The 11,315-nt window shown below is 46.1% G+C and overlaps 1 protein-coding gene across 1 annotated transcript in view; it reads left to right on the top strand.

Moving 5' to 3' along the window:
- adcy8 (adenylate cyclase 8 (brain)) overlaps positions 1-4,026 on the top strand; it is a 64,953-nt gene extending 60,927 nt beyond the window's left edge. The window contains exons 16-18 of the mRNA XM_034614280.1: positions 1,288-1,380; positions 1,678-1,792; positions 1,972-4,026. Of these exons, the coding sequence (XP_034470171.1) occupies positions 1,288-1,380; positions 1,678-1,792; positions 1,972-2,471 (708 nt within the window). The 3' untranslated portion in view covers positions 2,472-4,026. The remainder of the gene's footprint in view (positions 1-1,287; positions 1,381-1,677; positions 1,793-1,971) is intronic.
- The last annotated feature ends 7,289 nt before the right edge of the window (positions 4,027-11,315 follow it).

Below are 11,315 nucleotides of genomic sequence, written 5' to 3'. Positions count from 1 at the left end.
AACTCCTCCACACCTCAGCTTCAGTACGAGTTCAACATCCTGCTCAAGTTTTCAGACCCTCACACATCTTGGTTCCCGGGGAACCGACTGAACAGGAGCTGAGGAGATGAGGAGCTGAGGAGCTGAGGAGTTGAGGAGTTGAGGAGTTGAGGAGTTGAGGAGTTGAGGAGCTGAGGAGCTGAGGAGATGAGGAGCTGAGGAGTTGAGGAGCTGAGGAGTTGAGGAGCTGAGGAGTTGAGGAGCTGAGGAGTTGAGGAGTTGAGGAGTTGAGGAGTTGAGGAGCTGAGGAGTTGAGGAGCTGAGGAGCTGAGGAGTTGAGGAGTTGAGGAGCTGAGGAGTTGAGGAGCTGAGGAGTTGAGGAGTTGAGGAGCTGAGGAGCTGAGGAGCTGAGGAGTTGAGGAGCTGAGGAGCCGAGGAGCTGAGACCGACACCAGCTGAGCTCTCTGCTGCCTCGGGCCTCTCTCCTCACTTAACCTCACACAGACTTCTCTTCTCTCGACCAGGGAACTCGAGAGAATACCGTCACATCATACAGTGGCTGATAATATCCAGGGTTTTTCCTGGCCGAATATTAGGCGGGGGTGTACCAGGCCCGGGGGAATCACCCAGGGAACCATGTGTCACCTTCCCCTCAGGTTCTGGGACTTTCATACAGAAGCTATGCAACTAGTTTATACTAATAAACCGCTCGGGACAAACGTAATCACTACACCTGCAGCAATTTGTTGTAATAGCTTAAACTTTGATAAAAGTAAAATAATTTCACCAATCATAGGAAGTAGAGACACCATTAAACCATAGAAGAAGAAGAGGAAGAGGAAGAGGAAGAGGAAGCAGCTGCAGTCTTCACCTCCGACGATCTAATGTTTGAACCACGAGGACGTTCATTTGGTGACTTTGAACTAGTGTGAAGTACTGTAGAGTAATGTAGTATTACTGTGGAGTAGTGTGGAGTACTGCACCTGAAGGGGGTGATGTTGGTAGTAATACCATAATGATGTTACCATGGCAACCCCATGAACCACTTCATTCATTTTGTCCATTCACACAGAACGACCCACCCGACTGACACCTGGAATCTCAACTGTTTAAAAAAGTGCAGTTACATATTTTCCCTTTGTGTCTCAGACCTCGTCCGTTTACGATGATTCAGTTCTACGTTTCTTCGAGTCTGTGAGATTATCCAGCTAAGACCAGGACTGATTTCACGAGACCCGTCTGTGTTTGCTGCAGATATAATGTGTCATCAGAAAAAATAAACTCTCACCCATGTTCACAATCTCACAGCTGCTGGGCGAGGACCGTTTCCAGGACATCGAGAAGATCAAGACGATCGGCAGCACCTACATGGTCGTGTCGGGTCTGTCGCCTGAAAAACAGGTGAGCGCCTCATTCGACCTGAGATCAGCTGTGGTCACCTACTGTTTGTAACCTGCATGCAGCAGCAGCTGAGTGGGAGCCTTAACAACCGGCTGCATGCATTGTTTAAAAAAAAAGAGAAATTAGCCCACTAGCTGTAGCTCTGTGTACTAACATGTCGGTGGTGAACATCCTGCAGCTCTGGCAGTCGGGTTAACTACAGTTTTCTGTGTCACATCAACACAGGCCGTCTCATGTCCCTCGAGTGACTCGGGTCATGACGCTCAGCAGACTCACACTCTCCTCTGCCTTCCACAGCAATGTGAAGATAAATGGGGGCACTTGTGTGCGTTGGCAGACTTTGCCATCGCCCTCAATGAGAGCATCCAGGAAATCAACAAGCACTCTTTCAACAACTTTGAGCTGAGGATCGGTAAGAGGGTTTTCTCTTTCAGGGAGGCGATTCACTGTTTTGTTTTTAATCTGAGTTTTATCTATTATATCCACCGAGTACGTCCCAACTACCCATCAGTCGATGTCCACGTGTCATACATAGAGACGTGTTGTCTAACATGCAGTTGTTAAAACCACTCACTTGTTTGACTTTGGAAGGTATGGCTCACGGCTCGGTGGTGGCGGGTGTGATCGGTGCCAAGAAGCCGCAGTATGACATCTGGGGGAAGACGGTGAACCTGTCCAGCCGGATGGACAGCACGGGCGTGAGTGGCAAGATCCAGGTGCCGGAGGAGACCTGCATGATCCTCAAGGAGCGAGGCTTCGCCTGTGAATTCCGTGGCGAGATCTACGTGAAGGGCATCAGCGAGCAGGAGGGCAAGATCCGAACGCACTACTTGCTGGGCCGGGTGCAGCCCAACCCGCTCATCATGCAGCCGCGCAAAATCACCGGCCAGTACTCGCTGGCGGCCGTGGTGCTCGGCCTGGTGCAGTCTCTCAACCGGCAGAAGCAAAAGCAGATCCTCAACGAGAACAACAATTCGGGCATCATGAAGGGCCACCACCACTACAACCGCAGGACGTTGTTAGCGCCCGGCTGCTCCGAGGCGGGAGCGGGGCATCACGCCGAAGTGGCCGATAAGACTGAGCTGTCCTGAAGAGCAGACTGGAGCTTTAGTTCCATGCACAGTTCTCTGAGGCAGAGATGCTCTTCAGGCAAAGATAATCCCAGTGGTTGAGTAAAAACCTCAGTGGGTGCAGCTAATGAACAGTGGTTTTCTGACAAAGTAATGTTAGCGCACATCCACGATAGAAAAGCTGGTGAAAGTTCTTCAGGAGTCATAACTTTGTCACGTCACTACTAAACACAACAACCGACCAATCAGAGCATCGTAGGCTTCGTTATGAAGACATTATCGTACCAGAGCTAAAAGCCACACAAAATGTTCAGCGCAGGTTTTCCTCAACTGACAGTGACTTCAACAGGACGATTACTTGTTGGAGCACGATGGAATCCATTACTAGGTTTGTGCAAAACCTTTGAAGCTTTCCAAACCTACTTATGGTTCTCCAAAGAAAGACCTACACGTCTCTGCAGGTCTATGTAGTGTCGCTCACACATTGCAGACTCGTTTGAGTCCAACAGGCCTCACACGCAGTTATACACGAGCTGGATCCCTTTTGTTCCTCGTATGACATCTCACATTTGAAAAAGAGGAAATCACCTCATGTTGCAACTTGCATCTCTGTAAATTTGATGAATTGGGCCCCTGGGTGTCAAACAGGCAGATAAGAGGAGTTCAAAATCCTAATCTTAAAAACCTCTTTTGAACAAGAGTTGTACAAATATGCAAATACGCAGACAAGCAAGTCCCGGGTTGAAAGGTACTTTATGGTGATTTGTCCGCGAGCAGCACTACGGGGCGATGTTTGTTTATGTCCTCGTTGTTTGTCCCTGCGATGCATTGTATGCATTTCCTCCCACTTTCATAAAGCTCCACAGATCTGCAGAAACACCAGAAAGCCCAGCAGTGCACCAGCAAACACAGGGAACATGACGGCTGCGAGCCGGTTTCTATGGATGTAAACAATGCAGGTTACAAACTCAACAAAAACTGGTCTAATGCAGTCGGCGAGTTCATTAGATCTCAAGGAAACACACGATGAATGTAAACAAACTGTTTACGAGAAACCTCCACAGGGCACCTTTAGGAGGTCGATCAGAAAGTTAGCTTGTTTACCCGGCTCTGAAGCCAGTGAGCTACTCTTTCAACGTTATGCATATCAGGGAGGAAAGAATGCAGCTATTTCATTCTTCCAGGTTTTCCAGTTAGCCTGACTTCTTCCACTGAGGTGTAACTCAACCAAAGTGATTATTCCAGTCTCCTGAATCAACTCTGCTTTCGATGAATGTTTGTAGAACTGAAACTCCACTTTGTTCCTGAAGGAGGTGGAGGAGCTGGTGTGGAGGAGCGAGGGCGGGACTGGATCATACGCCCTCACCTGTTCAATGTCTGTTCGACTGATTCCCTCAGACTGTCTGACGTTCCTCCTGTCGTTTCCACTTCCCCTTTTTACGTCGACTGGCCACTGGCCCTTCCCTGTCCAAAACCCAGAGACCCTTTCCCACTCAGACCCTCGCCCGGTGTTGATGTTTCTTTTTTGTATTTCTTTTATATATGACAACACAATAAAAAGGGGTCTAATTTTGTATACATGGCACGTGTCTGGTTCTTTATTTAGTCACATGGTTGATGTTGGAAAGTTTTTGTTTTCGATTTGCAGACGTTGTTCGAATGGTAAGACAACTGGTGGTAGAAGTGGAAGAATCTAAATACAAGTTGACGTCTTTGTGTTCTACATGTAAAGATACTCATTGTCATCCTGGACTCACTTGGACATTTTACTAGGGGTCGGCAGGAAAAGCTCCGGAAAATATCCAGAGCAGGGAAGGACAGTGAAAGTATTGAGACGGGTTTTGGCTTTTTTTTAAATTGGCTCTAATGAGAAGCATATCAAGGTACAGCAGCTTTATCCAAGAAGAGCATGCTGTGTTACAGCTATAGATAGATAGATATAGATATATATTTCTATCTATATATATCTTTTTACAGGATCTTTACAAGCGTCTCCAGGGTCCCAGATTTAAAAGAACCTGCATGGATTCAATAACTCTTCGACTTCGAGAGCTCTAACTCTCCTGGGGCGTTCAATGTGTTTCAATGTGAGACGGATATTAAATAAAAACTTGATTTGCTGTGAGATACACATTCATCATGGCAGTGGGTGGTAAGCAGAGACAATTTTTTACACAACTGTTATACATTTTTACAGAGACTGATGCATTTACTGTAGTTGATTTTCACTTTGATTAAGATTAAATCAAAGCTGTAAAAGCTGCATAATTGACTTCAGACCAGCAGCAGCTTTCACTTCCACACCAGAGGAAGAACGCTGTTGCCTCCTTCTCCTTGAAACAGGTTTTGATGAATCACAGACGAGTCCGAGTCAGACAAGCGTGAAGAGGAGAAGAATGTGGAAATGAAAGCAGGCACCTGCAGGATGTGTCCAAACCACCTGGACTCTGACTGACTGAGCTGAGGGTTGATTATCTGAATTAGACCTGATTATCTGTTCAGCTCAGTAAGAACAGACGCTCTGTTCTCAGATAGAACATAAAAGGAATTAGGAATTCTGATTAGTAGTTTCTTTGAATTTAGTTTGACATGTAAGTAAGTTGGTGAGCTGCTCTACTGCACTTACATCAGAGATGTCAAACCCCCGACACCGGACATTTGATGCCTCAAATACATCAGACTTCTACTGTGTGGGAGGACGCGAGTTCAAATCCTTCAACCAAGACGTGTGGAAGACGAGCAACAAGCTGCCTGTCAGAGCTGTTTCTAACACAGGGTCTGGTCTTTTAAACAGAAGTCCTCAGGAGACAGCACCTGCAGAACCTGGAAAGGCAGATGATTTGGTGCAACCACATTTCCATGAAACAAATATCAACAGTATAATATTACTGTGAAGTTTCGTGAATAAACCAATAGGTGTTTTCCAATCAATTTAATTATTTACTTTTTTGTCCTGAATTCTAGGTACTGTTTTAAAATACAAAGTTTTCTAGTTTATATATATGTATGTGAATATGAGTGTAACATGAGAGTAAACATGAGTAATTAGAAAGATCATAGATAGATATATAGATATTTAAATACAAATAATGGCAGCTTCACAGGCAGGTTTGATTGAAAAAAGAAATAACAACATTTAGCATTTAAAAAGAGACACGTGTTAGAGAAGAGGGGCTCAGCCACTAAAAACCACAGGCAGTGTGTTCATACCTCCACTAGATGGCAGCAGACACCCGGTCAGTGTCGAACAAGTATCTCAAACTATGGAGCCGAGTGGAAGGCCACCGTCATACATCCGCTAATACAAAGCAAATATCGCAGGTTCGAGTTCACCAGAGTTGAGCTCGACACAAAGTCCTGCTGTGATGGGCTTCACCACCGGAAGTGAATGTATATTTGGCTCCTCGCTCTCACAGCATTGAAAGCAAACCGGAGGGGAAGTGATGCCACTGATACATTTGCACATGTGTGACAATAATATTCAATCTTCAACATTTTCACATTCTAAGACTTCATGTGTAAACCACTTCAAACTTCTCTCAGGCAAATGGGCAGATTAATAAGCCTCAGCACACAAACTGATCAAGTCAAACTAATTTGAATAATTGATATTTTAATGTTGCACAAGTTGCATCTCAGCTTTTAGGTATCTTCCACTCTCCTTTCTGTCTCCAGTAGGTTCTTCCCAAATAGAGAGCAGGCTGATGAATAACTCGAACTCGGTGCATCCTGTCACCACCACGACAAACACAAATGCTGCGTGTCCAGGAGAAATGGATTCAGGTTTTCATCTCGTCTCCCTCCCTTATATGGATTTTCTGTTAGAACGTGAAGGAGGGCGAAAGAGGAGGAAGAAACGACAGGAAAGAGGCAGATATGGGGAGAACGGAGTTGCCATGGCGACCGTTGGCATGTTGGGGGTGCAGTGTATGTGTGCGTTGTGATTTCTGATGCTGGACCTGAGAACATTATTCTGCAAAGGGAAAGAAGAGCTTCACTGTCACGTCTTAAAAATGGGTATAAGCATCAAAAACACAGCTGTGCTACAGATGTTAGTATTTCTAATGAGCACGCGCACGAGCACACACACACACACACACACGCACACACACACACTTAATACCAGGGTCGGCGACACGTCAGTCAAACTGAGGTCTTACATGCTCACATGGATCTGAGAAGTCTAATTAGACACAACAAGGACAAACACCCTGTGGGGGGGGGGCACGTGGGTGTGTGAGGCCTTTACAGTCTGATAGAATAAAGACAAATACACTTCTTTGAAAATACATTGGAAATAATATTTAAAAAGTCATTTGATTGATATGATTAAAAACAAGCTGAGTTGCTGGGACAGACGTGCGATTGGTCGAGTGTGTGTATCAGAGGGGGTTCGATTCCCCGGCTCCGCTCCACCATTGCCCGTTGCCTTGCTGATGCTAACAGGCTAATGGCTAGCTCCCAGACTCACTGTTAGCCACTAGCTGTACTTACACTCGCTCAGTATTACTAAAAATACAAATACAAGTTCAGAGATCAGCTTAGTGATCAAAAATAACAAAATATAAAAATAAAACATTTGCGATTACCCAGCTGCTCAAAGTATCAGAGCTCTGAAAACGATACCATTGTAAAGAACTCAGTAAATAATGAGCATTGCATTTATTTTGGAGATATACTGTACGTCGTGTGTGAGACAGTTTTTCTCTCCTGTTAGAGGAGAACGTATTTTGACTTGCACTGAAACAACAGCTCTGGTGAACAGTATCAACACGACAGGACGGGCTCTAATGGATTTAATCATCCAGGCAGCTTTGGCCTTGGGGTGGGGGGTGGGGGGGGGGGGGGGGGGGGGGTGGGGGGGGGGGGGGGTCAGAGTTCGAAGTCTCGTGCATTCGTCTCATTTCTGCATTCGTCTCATTTCTGCTCCCAGAGGTCTTTGACCCGACTGACCATGAAGTTTGGTTCTGTGGTTAAGATTAACAGCCTCACCGAGCTGCCACCACGGCTTACAGATGTTAGACATGTGCTGTTGTAATGTTTTACCAACAACACACACACACACACACACACAAACAGACACACACACAGACACACACAGACACACACACACAGCCAGTGGCATCACAGCTGAGCACAGATTTTCTATCTCAGAGCTCAGGATCTTGTTGTCTGGGTGAGACGAAGCAGGCCGGTTGAAACAAAGTCCAGAGATTTAATTTACAGTCGATGAAAGTCTCTGTCCAAACCACCATCAGCACATTGGCCCTTTAAAACCAACAAGACCCCCTGACCGCAGGTGAACGGGCCCTAGCTGCCATCGAGGGCCCCTGCTAGAAACACACTCTGTGTCGTAGCTGCTTCTCTGCTCCTGTTAAATCTGAATAAATGGTTTAAAACATTCAAGCCAAAGTCACAATGTCTGAAGCCGCTTGACTGCGAATTAGACGTCACCATGGCAACCGCCTCCCTCCAGGCCGGTGTCGCCCCTCAGTCGAAGCTCAGAGTCGATCACCATCTGGCGGAGAGAGGCGGGAGAGAAACAGACGAGCACATGCTGTTACAGAAAACCACACACGTGCCTTAAAAATCATTTTGAAATGGTTCAAACACAAACCAGCACTGATAAAAACAATAACTCAACCTGCACATACACCATTGATTCAGCATCGACACCTCAAACTACAAGAACCACAAACAGGCTCCATCATTCCTCTGTGCTGCGTCGACGGCTCTGTAGTTCAAACCTCTGAACCCGGAGTTTGGTGGCAGATTGAACAGAGTGAGGTCCGAGAAGGTCAGAAAAGGATCGTCTCCACCTTCAGTTGAGACCTGTTACGCGTCTGGGTCAGTCTGATATGATGATTGACCCGGTTTAACCCAGGTGCTGATCACCACTGTGGTTTGTCTGAGGACATGGAAGAAGGTTCCACTCATTCCACAGACTGAAGACACCCCTCCCCTCTGCTATAGAGCGCTGGTCACCTGTAGCGTTGAAGGTTTCACGTGTCCGGACTCAACGCTGCTCTTTCCGGGGCCATTAACAGATCCGCAGCGTTGCATAAGATCCTTTGTGATTTTCATATTTAAGACAAAACCTGCATCAGACACGTGATCACACGGTCGTACAGGAGGATCCATATCTGTCAGTTATTCATATTTCTGTTGTCCAGCCACTCCCTGCATAGAAATGGTGGATGGGGGGGGGGGGAGTGAGAAAGGGGGAGTGAGAGGGTGCATGGTCACTGACACAAACACGTCCCTGCTCCCCCCCCCCCCACCCCCCCAGAGACTGGGCGTCCTACATTCAACCATCAAACCCACTGTTACATAAAACCACCACCGCCACACAAGCAGGCTTGCTGCCTGTTGCTAGGCAACAAGCCCTGGAGCCCCGTCGCTGAGCCTTGCTGGGCCGCGGTCGTACCTGCAACTGTTCAAATGGGTCAGCGAGGACAAAAGACAAGAGGCAAACCAGGCAATGAGCAGAATGAGAAGAATAAAGCACGAAACCACGTCCCTGGGAGCGATCGGGTGGACGTGAGCGAGAGAGGACGTCTTCTTTCACACTGAGACAGCAGCTCATCCGTCTGAAGGGACTCCAGCTGGAGGACGAATACATGAACACCAATCTGCCCACAGATATTCCCTGGTTTTTAAGATGGTGGTGGCGTGTGTGTGGCGACTGTGGAGGCCACGACATCATGATTTCACCAGCATCTGGTCCTGGTATATTTACCCACATCTCTCCTCCAGCATGTTTCCATCTGCCACTCTGTTCCTCTTGTTTTATGAATTGAAGAAAGCTTGAACTCGGAGCTCACACTCTAAACGACCAGACGACAGATATCATGAGAAGCTGCAGCAGACGAGAGGACCGTTAAACTGAGTGAGGGTCAGAGGTCATCTGGGTCAATGGGTCAACATTCAGACTGAGGACAGGTCTCAACTTCTAATTGATTTTGATAAACACAGGAAGTGGATAAGAAATTAGGGAATCTGCAAACTTCGCAAAATTGAATGTTATCAACTGATGAGTTACACTTAAACAGCCATCGTCCAATCACATGCTGACGAGCTGTGGGGGGGTGGCACACTCACTGTATAAACCACATTTATACATTTACATATATATATATATATATATATATATATATATACATACATATATATAACATATATATATATAACTGTATATGTAAGTGTATATATTAGGATGAATTGAACATTCAGCAGTTTGCTCCTCACCTCAGTTGATATGATGAGATGATCGATGGTTCATCTCAAATCTTCTTCTTTCCACTCAGTGAATGTTTGTTCTAGTTCATACTGAGCTACAGATGCTAACACTGCTAATAGAGGTTAGCATGTATATGTAACCACAGTGAACCTGCTCAGAATCACTCTGAGTCTGCATCTACCCGGGTTAAAGTCTGTATCTACCCGGGTTAAAGTCTGTATCTACCCGGGTTAAACCCTGCATCTACCCGGGTTAAAGTCTGTATCTACCCGGGTTAAACCCTGCATCTACCCGGGTTAAAGTCTGTATCTACCCGGGTTAAACCCTGCATCTACCCGGGTTAAAGTCTGTATCTACCCGGGTTAAACCCTGCATCTACCCGGGTTAAAGTCTGCATCTACCCGGGTTAAACCCTGCATCTACCCGGGTTAAAGTCTGTATCTACCCGGGTTAAAGTCTGTATCTACCCGGGTTAAACCCTGCATCTACCCGGGTTAAAGTCTGTATCTACCCGGGTTAAACCCTGCATCTACCCGGGTTAAACCCTGCATCTACCCGGGTTAAACCCTGCATCTACCCGGGTTAAACCCTGCATCTACCCGGGTTAAACCCTGCATCTATCCGGGTTAAAGTCTGCATCTACCCGGGTTAAAGTCTGTATCTACCCGGGTTAAACCCTGCATCTACCCGGGTTAAACCCTGCATCTACCCGGGTTAAAGTCTGTATCTACCCGGGTTAAACCCTGCATCTACCCGGGTTAAACCCTGCATCTATCCGGGTTAAAGTCTGCATCTACCCGGGTTAAAGTCTGTATCTACCCGGGTTAAACCCTGCATCTACCCGGGTTAAACCCTGCATCTATCCGGGTTAAAGTCTGCATCTACCCGGGTTAAACTCCATATTTACCCGGGTAATGAGCCAGATCTAAACTTGTTGAGACCTGTTACCCGTCTGGGTCAGTCTGATATGACTGTTTTTTTTGTGTGCAATGTAGAGATAGGGATCAAGGTTGTGTTATTGTATAATTGGTCATTATATATTTAATTTGCCCAGTCTTACATTGAAAACCCATGTTTTCCAGTATTTAATTTTTTCCAGTGGCTGATGGAAAAAAGAAGACACTAATGTTTACATTTCCCAAACTATTATAGGACGGGAAATCTTTCCCAATGCAAAGAGTTAGTAGAAATTAAAACTTTTATTGAATTTCTGTCATCAGTGTTTGGAAAAGTAAATGTTTCATGAACCAACAACTATGCAGTTTCTCAAAAAGGGTGTTTAAAAGGGAAGTACCAGACACACACACACGCACACACACACACACACACACACACACGCACACACACACACACACACACACACACACACACACACACACACACACTGGATCATGGTCGCTCTTTTAACTCCTGCTCACCAACAGATCTCCACACGGCCTCTGAATTATTAACGACTCCCTCATCAATGTTTGATTCCACATTTTACGATTCACTATCTACGCTCGGCTCTTGCTCATGATATGCTCCCTTTAAAATGTCCACTGCCCAAACGTGCCGAGTCCCAGGCGGAGATTTTCCTTTATGAGTGTAAAATAAAATGGAAGGTAACCTTTTATCATTAATAA

The sequence above is a fragment of the Hippoglossus hippoglossus genome, chromosome 17 (assembly GCF_009819705.1).
Source record: "Hippoglossus hippoglossus isolate fHipHip1 chromosome 17, fHipHip1.pri, whole genome shotgun sequence".
Lineage (NCBI taxonomy): Eukaryota > Metazoa > Chordata > Actinopteri > Pleuronectiformes > Pleuronectidae > Hippoglossus > Hippoglossus hippoglossus.
Note: the sequence above shows the minus strand (reverse complement) of the source record. Positions and strands in the feature narration are given on the sequence as shown.